The sequence below is a fragment of the Danio aesculapii genome, chromosome 17 (genome assembly GCF_903798145.1).
Source record: "Danio aesculapii chromosome 17, fDanAes4.1, whole genome shotgun sequence".
NCBI classification, from domain to species: domain Eukaryota; kingdom Metazoa; phylum Chordata; class Actinopteri; order Cypriniformes; family Danionidae; genus Danio; species Danio aesculapii.
In genome coordinates, this window is record NC_079451.1 from 8851619 (window position 1) to 8873507 (window position 21889).

General features: G+C 33.4%; 1 protein-coding gene across 1 annotated transcript in view; it reads left to right on the forward strand.

Moving 5' to 3' along the window:
* ubr1 (ubiquitin protein ligase E3 component n-recognin 1) overlaps window positions 1-21889 on the forward strand; it is a 73141-nt gene that overhangs the window by 8483 nt on the left and 42769 nt on the right. Inside the window, exons 3-11 of the mRNA XM_056476696.1 lie at window positions 4238-4316; window positions 6658-6768; window positions 11745-11872; window positions 16818-16956; window positions 17966-18028; window positions 18113-18236; window positions 19460-19567; window positions 19666-19754; window positions 19847-19945. Coding sequence (XP_056332671.1) covers window positions 4238-4316; window positions 6658-6768; window positions 11745-11872; window positions 16818-16956; window positions 17966-18028; window positions 18113-18236; window positions 19460-19567; window positions 19666-19754; window positions 19847-19945 — 940 coding nt within the window. The remainder of the gene's footprint in view (window positions 1-4237; window positions 4317-6657; window positions 6769-11744; window positions 11873-16817; window positions 16957-17965; window positions 18029-18112; window positions 18237-19459; window positions 19568-19665; window positions 19755-19846; window positions 19946-21889) is intronic.

Sequence of the window (21889 nt, forward strand, 5' to 3'; positions counted from 1 at the left end):
AGAAACCCAAACAATACAAACATAAAAGTAAAACAACAAAATAAACCAAACAAAAATTAGTGATGTGTAATAACAATGTCATGACACAAGGAGAAAGTACTGAACTACTGAAACGTATTTAATACTTTATATAAAAGTGGTGTTCTTGGTGATGGCAGCTTAAAGACACCTCATATGGAGAATGAAGTCACATGAATTGCTCGTGATTTTTTCACAGACTTCAACAGAGCGTAAACATCTTGATGGTTCTGTTGGTCTCATATAACAAATCTAATATTTAATTTGTATTCTCTATTGGATTGAAGTCAGGTGATTGGCTGGGCCATTCTACAGCTTGATTGTCTGTTTTTTTTCTCTGAAACTAGGGCTAGGCGAAATGGCCTTTTAAAAAAAAAATCCTAGATTTTTTCAAACAAATCAATGTAAACTTCACACTCTAGCTAATCGATAAAACCAAGCCTTATCTAAAACCATTTGCGAGTTTTCTTGGCTGTGTTTTGGATCATTGTCTTGCTGAATTGTCCACACTTGTTTCATCCTCGTTATTCTGCTAATGTAGATGTTGGACTGAAGCAGCTAATGTTAATTTACACTGACGAAGGGCAGAGGGTTGCTGAAGAACTACTGAGAGATTTCAGCTGCTGTCTAGGCTTTCACTGCCTCTCTGCACCGCCCTTTCTTCATGTGTTCAATAGTTTTTTCCTTTGTCATTTTATTTTATTACATGTAACTTCATTTGTAAACGAATTCGATTTTTGTTTTCTTTGCATTTATGGCATTATTTGGTTGTTACCATCACATTTCAAGTCAACGGCACCTTTTTCTATTTTGATTCTCTGAAAAAGCCGTATCTTAAATATTTCAGTATTGCTTTGTGTCAGAATATTAGGACAAGGAAATAAATGGGCAAAAGTACCTGTAATACAGTATGTTTTACATCTGTCATATGAACTCGTATTAAAAAAAACATTAAATAGCTTTACACTGATGTGATGTAAACAAATTGAAACCAAAATGAGATCTTTTTTTACCTTAAATAATCTAAACCATAGACTAAAATATATGGACAGAGCATCCGTGATGTCACCCATAGGTTTCTGAACACCGCAAAAGAAGCTACAAGTAGGCGCAGCCAACCGTCGCCATTTTGTTCGCGCATCATCGCACCCACGGCGGGATACCAAACAAGGGCAAAGAGGCGGAGAGTGGGCGGAGCTACAGACGCCTGCTAGCACTTTGCTTAGACCTGGCAGAAAGACTTTACTTTGGGAGAAACGCTTAATACTTTATTACCTGCTACTCGTTTGTGTTCTGACCACATGTGCTTGGCTGTACACTATATCAATAAAGTGTTTAGACTTTCAAAAACACTGTAGTAATACAGTGAGCCACTAAACATTGTTCTTATGACGTTTTTCTACAGGAGGAAAACGCGAATTACTTCCAAACACTTCAAATATAGTGTGTGTTAGTAAATGCAAGACTATTGATGAAATCCAGCATAACACTGTATGACAACACTTCAGATGACTGATCTAGAGCCTACAGCTAATCAATCTGTCACATTCTGGAGTGCTTTACGGGTCTAAAGAAAAATATAAATGATAAATGATATTAAATAAAACAAATACATTTATAGAGAAGGTATACAAGTATATAACTTTACTCACATTAGAAACGAGGCCACGTGAATGGTTTGTGAGCACAATTAAATGCACACAGCATCCCATATCATCTGATAATTGTAAGAAATAAGTCCAAAAGGCAGCTGACTGTGTAAAGCCACATAAAACAAAACAAAAATACGATGAATATGCCGAGATCAGTGGCTAATCTGCCGGATTCAGCTGAGGTGAAGTGACGGCGACCAGCCAGACCTAGCTGTCACTCAAGTGGCCACGCCCTTAATTATGCAAACTTAATATAACCTAAAATAAAGGAAATGGATGAGTTATAAAAAAATTCACCCCTCTCACAGTTGTCATGGAGGGTAATAATAGCTATATGAACCAAAATCGTTCTTTGTACCAGGCTGTAAACACCTTTTTTCTGCCATTCTAACAGTGGGCTCAATTGCAACTTGCTCTATTATGGAGCCAGGACTAGCGGAATTTTGATGAATTGCAGTTTCAGTTGCTTCCCAAAAGAGAGCGGGAGGTTGCCGCTTGATCTAAACCTTCTTTTCCTCCAGTTTGCGCATTATTGTCAAGATATTAAACAACACTTTCTCTAAATTTTTATACTGACACCACATTGTGTTACATTAAATAGTAAACAAAGGTGTTAACATTAGTAATACAATGACATTAATAAAAAAAAAACTAACTCAAGCAATGTGTCATATTTAGTCAGTTGTCTTCAAATTTTATAACCCTACAGTACTTGTTTGCTTACAGGTGTTTGTATCAGAGTATAGACAATAGTATCGATAACTGTATCTACAAAAACTGGTATTAATTATCATTATCAATAAAATCTAAACGTAAAAAATCTAAAGTGTACTAAGTACAAAGCAACGTGAGTGTTTTAATCATGATCAAAAACAGTGCATATTGAAAGTGTTCAATTGAAATTTTTTTATGTTACAGCCTTATTTCAAAATGAATTAAATTCATTTATTTCCTCAAAATTCTACACACAATACCCCATAATGACAATGTAAAAAAAGATTTTTTGAAATTGTTGCAAATTTATTAAAAACAAAAAACCTGAAAAGTCACATGTACATGAGTATTCACCTCCTTTGTCGTGAAGCTGTAAATTGAGCACAGGTACATTCTGCTTCCACTGATCATCCTTGAGATGTTTCAGCAGCTTAATTGGAGTTCACCTGTGGTAAATGGACATGATTTGAAAAGGTATAAACCTGTTTATATAAGGTCCCAGGGTTGATAGTGCATGTCAAAGCACAAACCAAGCACGAAGACAAAGGAATTGTCTGTAGACCTCAGAGACAGGATTGTCTCGAGGCACAAGGCTGGGGAAGGTTGCAGAAAAATTTCTGCTCCTCTGAAAGTACCAGTGAGCACAATGGCCTCCATCATCCGCAAGTGGAAGATGTTTGGAACCACCAAGACTCTTCCTAGAGCTGGCCGGCCATCTAAGTTGAGTGATCGGGGGAGAAGGGCCTTATTCAGGGAGGTGATCAATTACCCGATGGTCACTCTGTCTGAGCTCCAGCGTTCTTCTGTGGAGAGAAGAACCTTACAGAAGGACAAACATCTGTGCAGCAAACCTTGAGTTCAGACTGGGGTGAGGGTTCATCTTCCAGCAGGACAATGACCCAAAGCACACCACCAAAATATCAATGGAGTGGCTTCACAACAACTCGGTGAATGTCCTCAAGTGGCCCAGCCAGAGCCCAAACCTAAATCCTTTCGAATATCTCTGAAGAGATCTGAAAATGGCTGTACACCATCACTACCCATCCAACCTGATAGAGCTTGAGAGGTACTGTAAAGAGGAATGGGCAGAAAATTCCGTGACAGAATTTCCATGACAGAATTTCCGTGACAGACTTAAGGCTGTAATTACTGCCAAAGGTGCATCAACAAAGTATTGAGCAAAGGCTGTGAATACGTATGTACATGTGATTTTTCAGGTTTTTGATTTTTTTTAATAAATTAGCTTTTTTCACATTGTCATTATGGGGTATTGTGTGAAGAATTTTGAGGAAAAAAATGAATTTAATCAATTTTTAAATAAGGCTTTCCGGATGCACTGTACATGATCTGTATTTAGTTATTTATGTTTCCAAACTTTATGACCCTACTGTACTTATTTGCTTACAGATTTGTAAACCGCTAGAAAGTTCAACAGTTGTAAAATGACTTAGATTAATTTAATTTGTTATTAATTCAATTTAATTAAATTTTCAAAATATTTTTGATTGATATTGTGTCAGATTAAAGAAAATAGTATCAATAGCAGTAACGATAATCAGTATTGATAAAATCTAAACGATACCCATCCCTAATTATAAGTGTACTAAGTATAAAGCCAAGTGTGTGTTTTGCTCAGGTGATCTGCTGATTTCATTGTTTCAGAGTAGCTCCGTTCCACAGTGAAAGCAGCAACTTCATCAATTATTTGTTGAGTTTAATGTGTTTGCAATGGGCTCCATGTATGTGATTTTTAAGCCCAGTTAGATGCAGATGGAACTGTGCTGGTTGCTATCACTGTCAAATTTTGTCCTATATTGCTTTCCTTTTCTTCAAGTGTGTTATTTTTTTTCCAGGGATTGTGCAATAGATCCCACCTGTGTACTCTGCATAGAATGCTTCCAGAAGAGTGTGCACAAAAGCCACCGCTACAAGGTACGTGCACTGTTAATGTTTTTTATGAATATTATAGAATAAACTGTGATCATTTTTGGCTTATTTATAATACATTTTTATTTTTTATTTTTTTTATTTATTTATCTTTTATTATAATTTTTCAGTTATTTGCATTCAAATCAGTCAGTAAGTCAGGCTGTTCCCTTGTCATGTAAATCTATAACATTGGTAAAAAAGTTCTATGAAGATTTACTGTATGTATTACTTATGAGTAGGCCCACACGGACTCTGCTTGCACAGAAATCTGCAGATTTCATTAGATTTTTTGCCCATCATTGAGTCTATGTACTTACTTGTGTAAATGTATATTTATTCAGTTTTTAAATTAATTTCACTATTGTTATTGTGATATAATAATAGTAATATTAAATTGTTTATTATAATTGTATATCAAAACTTGCTTAGTTTTTAAGTAACTAAGAAACAGAAATGTGCACACTTCTAGGATTCTCAAAGGCAGGTGCTCGATCAAAAACAAACACAGTGGCAAAAGTCAAAAGAAAATCAACACACTGCCACTTTAGCTCTCACAAAATATTTAAATGTCACAATGTTTCATCCTACATGGTCTTCATCAGGTTAAACAAGACAATTGGAGAACTCAAGAAATAGTAAAGCTCAATATATCACACCTGCAAACAAAAAAATCACACCAATCAACTAACAAGCCATTGAACAAGGGGAAAAAACAAACAAACACACACACACGCATACAGCAAAATACATATGAAAATATGAGATGCATACATACAATTACAAAAAAGATTTCCAATCAAAATCAAAATTTAAACCTCTCGGAGACAAAGTATTCAATGTGTAAATGTATAACGCTTCCCTCTGCAATAAAAGTCTGTCAATATCCCCACCCCTTCTCGGAACCTTCACTTGTTCAGTGTCAGTATATCGTAATGTCGAAAGGTTGAGTTTCAATGCATTAAAATGAACAGAAATATGATTTCGTTGATCATTTAATCGGATATTACTTCTGTCTTCAGCAATTCGTGTTTTTCCATGTTGTTTTATTGTTATTAGCTAAACCACAGGGACATTCAATCATATATATCACATTTTTTGTATTGCAAGAAATCACACCTTTAATCTTCAACTGCTTACCTTGATGGGGGCTTGCTTTGTTTACTAAATAAGTGGATCTAATTGGATTTGCAGTGTAAACATTAAATAACAGTTTAAAATGTGCAATTTTTTTGTAATAGATTTAGGTTTTTAGTTATGATACTTCTAAAATCATTCTACATATATCCACAGAATTTTTATTTTTTATTTTTTTTTTACAAAATTCTCTGCAAAAACAACAAAAAATGTCAGCAGATTCTGTCTGGTCCTACTTATGAGTGTGAATAAGGTATTAACATTAGTTTTATTTGATAAATGTCTGATAATATTTATTTATTTATTTATTTCAGAAAATAAATGGTAATGATGACATGATATTTTTTTAAATGAAAACTTTTTTTTAAATTTGCTGTGATTAAATATCAGGATTATTCCATCTAATATTGATTTATTCACTTTACTAAAGTAAAAAAAAAAGTAAAATGTAATAAAAACATGTCTGAAAACATGGCACATTTTTGTTAATTTATGCAAAAACCTCTAAATTATATGTTTTTTGAAAATTGGATTTTGAATATTGGAACATTTATATACATATACAGTTGAAGTCAGAATTATTAGCCCCCCTTTTGAATTTTTTTTTTCTTTCTTTAAATATTTCCCAAATGATGTTTAACAGAGCAAGGAAATTTTCACAGTATGTCTGATAATATTTTTTCTTCTGGAGAAAGACTTATTTGTTTTATTTAAAAGTAAGTAAAAGCAGTTTTTAATTTTTTAAAAACCATTTTAAGGTAAATATTATTAGCCCCTTAAAGCTATATTTTTTCCGATAGTCTACAGAACAAACCATCTTTATTCAATAACTTGCCTAATTACCCTTATCTGCCTAGTTAACCTAATTAATCTAGTTAAGCTTTTAAATGTCATCTATCTATCTCTCTCTCTCTCTCTCTCTCTCTCTCTCTCTCTCTCTCTCTCTCTCTCTCTCTCTCTCTCTCTCTCTATATATATATATATATATATATATATATATATATATATATATATATATATATATATATATAAATAGATAAATATATATATATATATATATAAATAGATAAATATATATATATATATATATATATATATATATATATATATATATATATATATATATATATATATATATATATATATATATATATATAAATGTAATGTCATTTTTATAATTCTTATATTATAAATTGTCATGCCCCCTCAGATGCACGCCTCATCAGGAGGAGGTTTTTGTGACTGTGGAGATGTGGAGGCTTGGAAAACTGGACCTTGCTGCTCTCAACATGACCCTGGCACTGCAGCTACTATGGAGACGGTACAGCACTCTCCGTGTTTAGATTGTTGTTCAGTTGTTTTTCCATGAACATTATTGTTGAACTCACTTCCTGCCATGAGGTCAGCGAACCAGATCTGGCCCTGAATTTGTGTGGGAAAATGACACGCTGGAGGCCTGGTATGCAAAACTATTTAGAAAAAAAAAACATCAGGCGCTAGAGGGGAGAAGAGAAAGGAAAGACTTTAATAAAAGTGTTTGTTGCACAATGACGATGAAGGTGATGATAGATGAAGGTGACATAATTTTCCTAATTTAAAGTACAGGGTTTTATGATTTGCATATTTCAGTTTTTAATGCCCAAAAAGTGGTACATTACTGTTTGTTTTCTTAGTTTTAGTTTCTTTACTTTTGACAGTGAAAACAGAAGTAAAGCTACTGAATAAAATAAGTACCGAATTATACTGTACCGAACCGTACCATGCAGTGGAAATCATCCATAGAAGTCATCAAATATTTGTTAACTTACACGCACTAGCATTTCTAATGTGTTTGTTATCTTACGCACACAATATTATTATGCATACGCTCAAAATGACATTTGTAATTTAAACTGGTTATTTCAAAAGGAGCTGAAACAACACATCTTGAGATCTTGAGTGTTTTTTTGTGGGTGGGCTTATTGTATTATGTTCAATCCACTTAATTTATTTACAGTGTATATTCATTGTCTGTCACTTCACAAAATAAGCTCATGAACGAACACATGAAATTAATTTCCAAAACTGCTCCAAATCATTATTTCATGTGCAATTTATTAATTGAAATAATAAATGGTCATATAAACTCAAACATCCTAATCACAACTTGTCAAAATAAAGGTTAAGTTTAACTTTTGGAGCAAATAAATTTGAGTTTAAATTGTGAGCAAATACAAAGGAAGAATGAATGAAAGGGTAAATAACAAACAAACAAATCAAATGTAAATGCCCAGTTAAAAGCTTTAAAATGTTTTTAAAAATAGTCGGCACCTGCCAGACCACGACAAAATAATGTGCTGTTTAGAGAAAGTGTTTTGTTTTTATTTTATTTGTGTATGTTTTTATCAAATTTCTAATTGTGCGTGCATGCGTGCGTGCGTGCGTGTGTGTGCATGTAATCACTTTACAATTTGATTAATTGTTTATGTAATCTTCATTGTTTTTGCTCTTTCAATACTTGACATGTCATGCCAAAAAAGCTGTAATTTATTTTAATTTAGCTTTATTTTACTTTATTTTATGTTGATTTATTTTATGATAATTTATTTAAATGTATTTAAATTTATTTTAATGTATTTTAATGTATTTTACTTTATTGTATTTTATTTTATTTTACGTTCAGTTATTTTACTTTTATTTTAATTAATTTTAATAAATTTTTTATGAAAGTTTATTTTATTTTACTTGATTTTATTTAAATTTATTTTACTTCAATTTATTTTATGTATTTTAATTTATTTTACTTTTATTTTATTTTATCTTATGTTAATTTATTTTACCTTAATTAAATTTATTTTATTTAACGATTGAAATTTATTTTATTTTTATTTATTTTAATCTATTTTAATTTATTTTACTTCAATTTATTTTAATTTATTTTATTTTACTTTATTTTATTTTAATATTTTTTATTGTTTTATTTTACTCTATTTTATTTTAATTGTTTAATTTATTTTATGTTAATTTAGTTTACTTTATTTTATTTAAATTCATTTTTAATTAATTTAAATAAATTAAGTGAGAGAGAAAGAGACAGAGAATATGCCATCCATTATATATATAGGTTTATTACTGTAATCTAAAACCATAAAACCAGGATAATATTTGTTGCTTGAAATACAATAACCATAAACTGGAAATAAAAGAAATGAAACGTCATTTTTTTAGCACCCTACCAAGGAAATATAAATGTAAATTTGTAAATAAATGTTTAATGTAAAACTAAAGCTCAATAAAAGCTCAATAAAACTATATAGATATTGAAAAACCAAATGCCATGCTGTATCTCAGCAAGTGATGGTCTAGTGATGATATTGGATGTGGACATGACTGGGACTGGGCTTTGGAAAAGCAGATGTTGTGCTTGAGTGTCTGATAACTCAATATGTTGGCTGTGATAAGATCAGGGCTCCAGATCCACACTCGCTCATGTTCACTTTACCACATCCTCACCTTTGTGGGAAAACAGCAGGTGCCTTTTCAGTGTTTGACACCCTCAGGCCAGATCTGAACACCGCACATAATGAACATGACAGATGGGCCAAAGCAACAAACATCACATACTGCTCAAAGAGCCTACTGGGTTTGTTGTCTTTTTGTGTTTTCGCTTCTTGCGCAGTGGGATTATCTGAGCTTTTTTTGGGTACTGGCTGTTATTAGTCTAACAAGATTCATGAGATAAGCAAGATAGTTATCGTCAGGTGTTGCTGCGGATTTTTAGGTTACTGCAATTGACGAACAAATGTACATATGAATATAAACAGGTCTTGTGTTTTTGTTTGTAGCAGCGAATAAAGCCACCCAAAAAGTTGAAAAGGAATAATTAAGCTGAAACTTTTAAATTACTTAATTAAAATGAATATTAAAACTGATTATTTGTCAATTTAAAACCCTAATAGGAGAACAAATTTCTGCCTAAAGTATCGCAGATAGAAAATAATGTGTGTAAATTAAAAAAACGACATTGCATGTAAAATTATAACGTGCAAAAGCATAAACTGAACGCAGAATAAGAAACAATGAGGTTGCGTACTTAAAGATAATGAGCATGAATCAAAAATGAAAACGAGTTTAGACAAAATCAGTTTTTCCGCTCATATTTGAATGTTTTGTGTGCTTACGGCCTTTTCCCTTTGCTCTTGTTCCCACATTCTGCGCTTGCGTTTCCAAAAGATGCAATTCAAGTGTCATTATAACGGGCGGGCTTCAGCGTCCTCATTGGTCCATTAGTTTAGATTGACAGTTGCTCCTCTACAGTGTTATCTTTCACAGCAAAGTTTGATTTAGTTTTACTTTTTGACTAAAATTCCATTTTAGTTTTAGTCATATTTAGTGTTCTGAATCATCGTAGTTTTAGTTGACTAAATTTCATAAGATTTTAGTCGTCTAAATCTGCTCTAGATATAGTTGACCAAAATATTTTTGGTTTAATTAATGTGTAATTTATTTAAACTTCATATACATTTATTTATACAAAATATGCAAACTTAAAATTAAATATTACAATAAAATTTAAATATGGAATACAGCTTTTCCATTGAATATCAAAACTAATATTGTTTATTTATATCATAATATGTAAAATTATGTGTCGGCAATCAATCCACAGAACAGTAGCCTTTTAAAAATGCAGGATTGTTCAATTACTTAGCAAACTCTTTATTTTAACGTGGTAAACTACTAGTCTTTTTAACCAGTCTGTTAAACCGTTTCAAGCCATTAAATCTTTGAAAGGGCTTAAAATAGTTTGAGTAATAAAACATTTAAGTGAATCATCTTTTTCCCTCAGCTGTTAACATTTCACTACAGCCAAAGTCCCTATAGTATTTGTTATAGTTTAATCAGACTGAGACTCCTCTGGAAGATGATGTAATCACATCCCGCGTCTACTGTGAACCATTTACTTTTCAAATGTGCATTTGTGTGTCATGCATCACACACAAAGATTGATTCTGATTGGATATTTTCAAAAAACGTTCAATCACATCCTTGTCCCGTTTTATTAGTCAACGAAAATGTCTTATTTGCAAACAAAAATTATTTATTATAGTTGTTGTCATCACTCAATTTTTTATTTAGTTTTCGTCGGTAGAATTGTTCGCTAAAATATTTTCATCAACGGAATTAACACTGCTCTGCCAGCCAATCTGATTGGCTACAGGAGAAACTGTCAATCTCGACTAGTGAATTAGCTGAAGCCTGCCTGTGATTTGAATGAAACTCGAAATGCATCTTTTGGAATTATTTTTCTATCCACAACTGCGATACTTTAGGTGGGAATTTGATCCCTTACTCTATGACTTTCGTTTTTCAGTTGAAGACAGTAGATATTTATATTAACTGTAATAATAATAATAATAATAATAATAACAACAACAACAACAACAGTTTTTTTAAGATAATTTTAAGGTCAATATTATTAGCCACCCTAAAAAAATTATAATAATTAAATATGTATATATATATATATTTATATATATATATATATATATATATATATATATATATATATATATATATATATATATTATTTATATATATATTTATTTATTTTTTTATTTATATTTATTTCGATTGGCTATAGAACAAACCACTTTTGTCCAATGACTTAATTAATCTAACCCCCTCATCCAACCTAATTAACCTAGTTAATTAGTCTTGCAAATTAATTAATAATATATTATGTAATGTCATCATTCATTCATTCATTTAGGGCTTAGTCCTTTTACTAATAAGAGGTCTTCAACCGACCAACCGCCAACTTATCCAGCATTATTACGCAGCGGATGCCCTTCCAGCCGCAACCCAGCACTAGGAAACACCCACACACTCTTGCATTCACACTTGTACAATACGGCCAATTTAGTTTATTCAATTTATTATAGCGCATGTCTTTGGGCTGTGGGAGAAACTGGAGCACCCGGAGGAAACCCACGCGAACACGGGGAGAACATGCTAACTCCACACAGAAATGCCAACTGACTCAGCTAGGGCTCAAACCAGCGATCGTAATGCGATCATGACAAAGACGAAAGAAATTAGTTATTAGGAATCAGTTATTAAAACTGTGATGTTTGAAAATGTGTTAAATAATTCTCTCTTTGTTAAACAGCACTTGAGAAATATATGAAAAAAAATTACTAATAATTCATTACCCAATAATTTTACCTTCAAATGTAGATGAGCACAAACAAGTGCAATCATGAACGTTACACTGCTCTTTCTGATAGCTGCTAATGTTGTGTGTGTGTGTTGCAGGATGAGTGTGTGATGGATCCAGGCCTTCAAGAAAGGGCTCATATGCTGTTCCACCTGCTGCTGCAGTACACAACAGACATGCTGATCTGGGAGGAGAACAATGAACTGTCAGAAGAGCTCAAGCCGAAGTAAGTCACACGTGCTACGTCTGCGGCTTCCTCAGTGTAGGTGTCTAAATCAGTGATTGTAACACATCCTTTCTATAGACATTTTACATAGACATCTGATACATTTTTTTAAATTTTTTATTATTATTTTTTTTTTTATTAGAATATGCAAAAGGTACACAAATTGAGATCAGATACAATGAAAACAAAACAACAACAATACAGTTAGGGACAGGCAGATGACGCGTGTATGTGTCTGTGTGTGTGTGTGTGTGACAACATTTATAACATCAATAAATGAAGAAAATAACAAATATAAATAAAACAGATAGAAAGAAATCAATCAGTGATAAGGAGTGACAACAATGATAGTAACGTAATAATAGTAATAATGTCAGTAAAAATAAAGAAAGGACAACAGTGATAATAACTGATGACAACAACAACAACAATATAAATAATAATAATAATAATAACAATAATAATTATAAAAACAAGGGGGTGACGCGGTGGCGCAGTAGGTAGTGCTGTCACCTCACAGCAAGAAGGTCGCTGGTTCGAACCTCGGCTCGGTCAGTTGGTGTTTCTGTGTGGAGTTCGCATGTATTCCCTGCGTTCGCGTGGGTTTCCTCCGGGTGCTCCGGTTTCCCCCACAGTCCAAAGAGTGAATTGGAACAGTTGAATTGGGTAAGCTAAATTGTCCATAGTGCATGAGTGTGAATGAGTGTGTATGGATGTTTACCAGAGATGGGTTGCGGCTGGAAGGGCATCCGCTGAGTGAATCATGTGCTGGATAAGATGGCGGTTCATTCCGCTGTGGCGACCCCTGATTAATAAAGGGACTTAGCCAAAAAGAAAATGAATAAATAAATGAAAGAATGAATACATTCAAGTACTACACCAACTACTACTGAAAATTACTAATGCTACAACTACCACTGCTGCAACTACAGCCATAACGACGACTACTACTACTACAATGTCTGTTACTTACTGATACTAATACAACAACGACTACTACAACTGATACTACTACAAACGTCTACTACAACAACATCTTACCACTACTACTACTGATACTACTACAATATCTATTGCTACTACAACATCTACATCGACAACATCTACTACTTTTGATACTACTACTACTACTACTACTACTACTACTACTACTACTGCAACATTTACTACTTCTGATACTACTACACCAACAACGTCTACTGCTACTACTGACACTACTACAACTACTATTTCAACTGTTTCAACAACCACAACTACGAGTACAATTTCTGCTACTATTACTACTACAACAGCAACAGCAACAACAACAACAACAGCGAACTGTATAATGACATCGGTAGAAATACTTATGATAATGAGGAGATAACAGGAGGACAAGGCAGAACAGTAGTAATAATAATGGTAGCAGAACTAGAAGTAATAATATTAATGATAATAGTGAGGAGGGGAGGTTGGGAAATCAAGAAGAGGACAAATGATGATAATAATAATAATAATAATAAGTAGAGGAAGAGGAGAGAGAAGAAATAGAAGAAAGAGAAGAAAAAGAAATGAAAAAAGGAAAGGAAGAAAAAAGTAGGAAAATAAAGTGCAACAGACTAACAATAATAATAATAATAATATTATTAATAATAATAAAAATAATCATGGTAACACTTTACAATAAAGTTCATTAGTTAATGGATTTACTAACATGAACTAATCTTGAACAACACTTGTACAGCATTTATTAATCATAATTGAACATTTACTAATGCATTTTAACATCCAAGTCCATGCATGTTAACATTAGTTAATGCACCATGAGTTAACATGAACTAACAATGAACAACTGTATTTTCATTAATTATCAATAACTAACATGAACAAATACTTTAGTAAATGTTTTGTTCATTGTTTGTTCATGTTAGTAAATCCATTAATTAACATTAACCTTATTGTAAAATGTGACCATAATAATAATAATAATAATAATAATAATAATAATAATAATAATAATAATAATAATAATAATAATAAAAACATTACTATAATAATGATAATATACAAATAATAACACAAAGTAAAGAATAATATTAATGAGAAAAATAACAAAGAAAAATATATGTGTATATATTACAATAATAATAATTGAAAAAAGGATGAAAGTTCAAAAGGGGGACAGATAAATGTGATAACTATAATATACTGTTGCTGATAATAATAGTAATAATACTACTAGTACTACTACTAATAATAAAAAACAACAACAGCATTAATAATAATTTAAGGAGGTGGAAGTTATAAAATCAGCCTTGAAGTGTATGGTGTGTATCAGTTGCTTTGTGATGCATCAAAAAAGTATGACATGCAGCACAGTGCAATGCCTAGACTGCCATGCCCACGTCACACTTACCCTGTGAATGTAGTATATGTAGGTAAAATGCTAGTAGGAATTGTGTTTTTTTTTTTTTTTAGCTAAAAAAATTAAGATAGCAGCTAACAGTTTCTAGGGATGCTTAGAATTTTCAGCTCTCTAAAACTGTTGTCCAAAAATGACATTTTTGGTTTTTGGCTGAAAGAGAAAAATGGCCAAAAACTTAAGTCTAAAAAAGACTGATCTTTGAGGCAAAGTCTTTGCCTCATTATGTCTCATTATTTTTGAGACTAGTCTTTGCCTCATTGCCCAGAAGTGTTTAGCACACTGCTTTCACTCTCCCTTTAGTTGTCACTGTGTAGTGCAGATCAGCTTTCACAACAGACTCTGAAACAGACTCTGGTTTTCTCCAGCTAAATATGGGTATAGTAGGGGTGTTACGGTATTTGTATTTGGTATTTAGGGTGATAGTTTACTTCATGTACTCCAATAATGAATACAGTCAGTCCATGTGGATCAATAGAGTTAGCCAAAAAAAAAAAAAACAGCAGTGCAACACCTTTAAAGAGCGCCTCTTTGATTCTGAAACTGTGCAGCACTCAAAACTGGTTCTGCCACGTTGCCTTGTGAAGCTTGACCCGCCTTCAAGTTCTTCTGATTGGTCCACTGCTCTGGTTTTGACATTAATGAGCGCTGCTGTGTGTAAAAGTTTCAACTATTTTATCTTGACACGCCGTCTAAAAATCTGGTGTGGAAGACAATGATGTATAATGGCATATGATGAAAATAAACAATGGAAATGTAAGATTCTGTCTCACTAAACGCACACACACAAGCCAATACAATGACCACATTTTATTGACAGTAAAATTATATTGACAGTAAACAAGTCAAAAGGCGTCATTTTACCAGCGTTGCTATGACAGTTAGGCCTGTCAAAATATCTATTTTTTGTTGTACGATATATTGCACCTAAATACATTGCGATAAACAATATTATTGTCATTTTAAGACCAATTTAAGCCACTCATTGTATAATATCAGAATGACAGTATATTATCATCACAAGTGCACTCTTTCAAAGAACACATCATATTTTATTTTTAAGAATATTTCATTTAATTATAGTCATTTCAACAATTTCATAATTCGGCATTGGAAACGCATATCCTAAATAAATAATTATAAATGTTAACAAAAAAATGCAAGGTAAAAAGTAACAGATGCTGCGATACCTGCTACCAGATCTATTTGCAGTTGTCAGCCCATGAAACTATACTATAGTAAATACTATAGTGTTTTTTTAACTATAGTGACTCCTTCAATAAAGATGTTTCACAAGCAGCTAAAATGTTGCTAGAATTGTTTTTTTCATGTATGGACGATACATATTGCATCACCAAAAATGATTGAGGTCATGTCCGTGTGTTGTGTGATAAGTTGATATTGATTATTGTGACAGGCCTAACAAGTATACTACATAGAAATGACCTGTCACTACATTATAATGGACTTTGCCAGTGCTTTTCGGCCTATGTAGTTTATTCATAGATAAGTATACAGTTGAAGTCAGAATTATTAGCCCCCCTCTGAATTTTTTTTCTTATTCAAATATTTCCCAAATTATGTTTAACAGAGCAAGGAAATTTTCACAGTATGTCTGATAATATTTTTTCTTCTGGAAAAAGTCTTATTTGTTTGATTTCGGCTAGAATAAAAGCAGTTTTAATTTTTTTAAAAGCCATTTTAAGGTCAAAATTATTAGCCCCTTTAAGCTATATTTTTTAGTAGTCTACAGAACAAACCATTATTATACAATAACTTGTCCAATTACCCTAACCTGCCTAGTTAACCTAATTAACCTAGTTAAGCCTTTAAATCTCACTTTAAGCTGTATAGAAGTGTCTTAAAAAATATCTAGTCAAATATTATTTACTGTCATCATGGCAAAGATAAAATAAATCAGTTATTAGAAATGATTTATTAAAACTATTATGTTTAGAAATGTATTGAAAAAAATCTTCCCTCTGTTAAACAGAAATTGGGGTAAAAAAAATAAACGGGTCTAAAAATTCAGGGGGGCTAATAATTCTGACTTCAACTGTATGTGTACATGAGCAGAATATACACATATTTTGAACTTTTGACCTCTAAACACTGCAACATAGCCTTTTCCAGCTGTTTTTCTTTGGTTTAAAATTTGGTGCACCCATAATATTAACCACTGACCAATGGTAGCTCAAATGTGTTGGAGCGGATTTTTCCAGAATGTTGGTATTGATAATCTATTTAGATTTCACAAAAATAAACTCCAAAGTATTTGTTTTGCTTTGAGTTCATTTAAAGTCAAAGTCAGCTTTATTGTCAATTCTGCCACGTGTACAGAAATACAGAGAGTTAAATTATGTACTCTCAGACCCTGGGTGCATAGAAATAATGAAAACACTACAAGAGGAATGTAAATATACATGAAAATATAAACGAATAAACACAAATTCAAAGTGACATGGTAACAGAACACAGTTTTGTGAGGTGCTGTCTCGAAATGACTTTGAAAAAGGTTAAAGATTAATGTTGTTTTGTGTTCAGAGTGAAGGAAGACAGCTACTTCTGTATCCTCTACAATGATGAGCATCACTCATACGACCACGTCATCTACACACTTCAGCGAGCCATCGCCTGTGACCAGAATCAGGCTCAAGTCTATACTGCACTTATTGACAAGGAAGTAAGTATCCCGAACATCTGCTCTCTACACTACCTGACAAAAGTCTTGTCGTTGATCCCAGTTGCAAAAGCAGCAAATAATAACTTGACTAGTTGATCAATTGGAAAAGTGGCAGAATGTAAATTTTTCTGATGAATCATCTGTTAAACTGCATCCCAATCATCACAAATACTACAAAAGACCTATTGGAACCCACATGAACCCAAGATTCTCATAGAAATCAGTCAAGTTTGGTAATGAAAAAATCATGGGTTGGGGTTACTTTCAATATTGGGGTGTGCCAGAGATCTGCAGAGTGTATGGCAACATCAACAGCCTGAGGTATCAAGACATTTGTGCCGCCCGTTACATTACAAACCACAGGAGAAGGCAAATTCTTCTGCAGGATAGCGCTCCTTCTCATACTTCAGCCTCCATATCAAAGTTCCTGAAAGCAAAGAAGGTCAAGGTGCTCCTTGATTGGCCAGCCCAGTCACCAGACATGAACATTATTGAGCATGTCTGGGGTAAGATGGAGGAGGCATTGAAGATGAATCCAAAGAATCTTGATGAACTCTGGGAGTCCTGCAAGAACGCTTTCTTTGCCATTCCACATGACTTTATTAATAAGTGATTTGAGTCATTGCAGAGATGTATGGATGCAGTCCTCCAAACTCATGGGAGTCATACACAATATTAATTCTTTTTCCACTGCACCATGACTTAATATTCTATACTGTACATTATTTCTGTTAAGTGATGACTTTTGTCAAAGCAAAGTCAGTCCTTACTGTCCTCATTAAATCATTAAAAATCAAGGCATGATCATATTTTAATTTGGTAAAATAAGCATAATCTGGACCCCTTTTGCCTTTCATATAAGCCTCTTCTGATACCAAATGATCAACTAGACGCAAGTTATTATTATTATTCCTAAAACTTGGATAGGTGACAAGACTTCTGTCAGGTAGCGTATGTGTCACATGGTCAACCAAGAGGCTTTTCATTAATGCTGTGATTCTGATGGCAGGGGCGAAGAGCAGTGAAAAGAGGGACTCTCAGAACCTGTCAACAAGCCAAGGACAATATCAGGGTAATAATAATTTTTACTTTTTAACATGAAATGCCAACATTTTGTATATGTTTCATGTGGATGTAATGTACTGATCATTTACAGCGTAACTCAGAGCACATTATCCAGAAACCTCTGCGTGTGGAAGTCCTTCACACCGCGATTATGGCTCATCAGACTTTCGCTCTCAGACTTGGCGCATGGTTTCAGAAGATCATTGGCTATTCAGGTAGACTGTTGGAAGCAGTGATGTCACATGAACTTTTATCTTACATTATTTTTCCATAATTTTCAGGATTTTTAATATATGACTAAAGCATAAGACTAAAAATGTGCCCCTCTGAATCTTATTTTGCAAATGTTAGTGATTTACACATTAAATAATTTAGTTCGGTTTTGTTAATTTTTAGAAATTCTTTCTTATTGTGATTCATAATGTTTTTTTTTTTCAGTGAATAACACTAATGTTTATAATAGTTTGCACTGATATATGTCACATTTTATAATAACATTATCAGATACATGTTAAATTTAATACACTAGACCTAAATTAAAATAAATATTTAAAAATACATTTAAATTTGTTCATTTTAAATGCCCTTGTTATTTAGAACAATATTTTGTATCTTTTTGATTTAGTTATCAAGTTAGACATTCTGTTCAGACTTATTTTTTTGTGTTTAAAGGTCCAATAGATTAAAATAATTTACATGCTGACGTTCAGTCCATTACAACATTTAAGAAGTTTAAGCAGACTTTATTATCATATGAAGTTTTGGATTGCACATCTTAAAGATGTTATTGATTATGTAGTGATTGGATTCTCTGGTCTGTATATTTTGCATTATGTTTTGTTTATTATCTTATTTTTTCCCCTTCATTTCTCTTTGTGTTTTGTTGTTATGTTATTTTGCGTTTGTTATTATGTTTATTAGTTTGTTGTGATGGTGATACACTATTAATCTCAAAAAAATATACTCAACTTCAAAAGCAAGTTTTTGGTTACCCTCGCTACACAGAAGATCTTTTAAATTTAATGATATTCAAAACAAAATAACGAATGGCATATAAAACAGAATAATACAAAACAAAATAATACAAAACAAAAATGACAAACTACAACATTTCACAATTTCATTGATTTTTGAAATTAGTATTTAATATTTTTCCCTAACATATAAATTTGGTTAATCTAATGTATATGCACAAATATAATATTGTAAAGCATCCTGTAGAAAATATTAATTTAAATGAGAGATTTGTGGGGGGTGTACTCATATATGCTCTTTGCTCATATTGTGCTTTCTTGATGTTAATTAGCGTATTTAAGTTGTTTATATTTCAGCCAAAACTTGATTTAGGCTTATTCTTTTTATTTGCATTAGTTATGTGTATTGTTTTAGTATCTTTTTGAACAATTCTGATGTTTTGACCTTCTGTTTTATTCTATAGTTGGCTTCAAGGATGTGTTCTGCCAGGTAGCTTTAGAGACGGCCACCGACAATGATAAGCTTTGCCTGATCAGTCGATTAATGCTGCATGATGCCAAACTGTATAAAGGTCAGTATTGCAATCTCTATAGTTAGGTTATGAATTTTTGATAACAATTGACATGCTTGGCACTGAATCTAAACATGGTTTCCTGTAACTTTCCTTAGGAGCCCGCAAGGTTGTCCATGAGCTAATTTTCTGTAGTTTACTAATGGACACGGAATACAAAAGGCAGTTTGCTATGAAATTCACAGAGGTATCATTTTACAGCTCTATTTAGTATTCACATATATTTCATGTTTGTTTTTAATGTGTGTTTAATGTATTCAATGTCACGTCATGTTTCAGCACTATAAGCAGCTTCAGGAGGACTTCATCAGTGATGACCATCAGAGGAACATCTCCATCACAGCATTGTCTGTGCAAATCTTCACTGTACCCACTTTGGTATGAGTGAAATTTCAGCAATTATTTGTGTACTGCCCAACATCTGTCTGTATCTTCTAAACTGTTTTCATAACTATATGTCCATTGCACTCATTGCAGTAATGAGTTTCCTGATTGTTAATATATAGAGTACTATTTGTTACATTCATGTTTATTTCTATAGCATTTTTACAATGTAGACTCTGTCAAAGCAGCTTAACATAGAAGTTGTAGTAAATTGAAACTGTGTCAGTCCAGTTTTCAGAGTTGATGTTCAGTTTAGTTCAGTTAGGTAGTTTAAATTTCACTGGTGAACGTTCAAACCCCGAAGAGCAAATCCATCGATGCACAGCTCTACAAGTCCCAAACCAAGCAAGCCAATGGTGACAGTGAGGAGGAACAAACTTCACCAGTTGACGAAAGTGAAAGAAAAAAAAAACCCTTGAGAGAAACCAGGCTCAGTTGAACATGACTATTTCTTGTGCAGAGCTGTAGTCTAGGCACCGGAGGCTGGAGAAGCTGCAGGTGTAAGTCACCGGCGGGTGTTCAGGCGAGCCCAAGGGATCAATGTGGAGACTCATCTTTCACTGGGGTTTTTCAGGAATCAGTCTCGCGCTCTCCACTCTTCCATGACCACCACAGCATCTGCTCAGGATACGGCCCAGTCCAGGATTATGGAGACCTTGGGATAAAGAGAAATAGACTAACATAGGCGTAGATGCCGTTCAAATTATAATGTCTTTTGGGAAGTGTTCCCGGCACTTTCACCGAAATTCAAACCAAAAAAAAGCATTTTTATAATTGTAATAACAATCCCAAGAGTTGATAAAAAAAAGTGTCTGGTGGTGCATATAGATAGAAGAGAGTGTGTCACTTACAGGTAGTTTAGTAAAGCCCACTCACCTCCGTGAAGCACACTTAAGAATTGGCAAGTGTTTTCAGAAGCATGGAGTGTTGATAAAGAGTCTGATGCATACAGAGAGGACAGAGAGTGTCCTGCAGGTCGTTTGAAAGCCCACTTACATGTGTGAAGCACACTCATTTGCAGAAATGTTGTGGGCAATTCAATGATTAAGTATTTATGAGTCTTCAGATGCTTCTTGAAAATGGCCAGAGACTCGGCTTCTCACGTAGAGTTAGGTAAGTCATTCCACCCTGATAGAAAATGGAAAGGTGGATGTCTTGTCAATAGATTTTGTGTCCCTTTGGTATAGTACCACAAAGAAGCGGCTCTCATTAGGTGAATGCAGGGTCCTGCCATCCACATAAGCTTGAAATAGTGAGCTCAAGTAAATGTGTGCAGAACTAGCAGTTGGTTTGTCGGTGAGTGACAGCGTCTTGAATTTGTTTCGAACAGTGATTGGCCGTCAGTCTAGACTGATGAATAAAGATGTGATGTACACTTTTTGGTCTCACTGCTGATTTCTCAATAAGCTGCAGAGGCTTGGTGTTATCTGGGAGGCCAGCCAAGAAAGCATTGCGATAGTCCAGCCTGGACAGGGCAAGAGCTTGGACAAGCAGTTGATCAGCATGTTCTGATAGGAAGGGTCTTATCTTGCTGATGTTGTATAGAGCAGATCAGGCAGTTGTAGCAATGTGGTCTGTAAATTTCATTTGGTCGTCAGGTTGTGAATGAAGTTGAGTTTAATCATTGGGCTAGCCGGGATTACAAGCTGGAGTTGGGTGTCATCAGCATAGCAGTGGTAGGAATAATCATGTTTCTAAATGACCCAAGTCATTTCATTTAAATCAAGAAAATAATTGGTCCAAGAACAGAGCCTTGAGGCACCCCAGTGCAAGGTTTAGATATTGTACTTCTCCAAGAGATCCTAAAAGACCTAACAGAGAGGTACGAGCTGAACCACTGCAGAGCAGTTCCTGAGATGCCCATTTTCTTGAGCATAGAGGATAGCAAAGAGGATTTGGTAATTCACAATGTCAAAAGCAGCAGATAAATCCAATGAG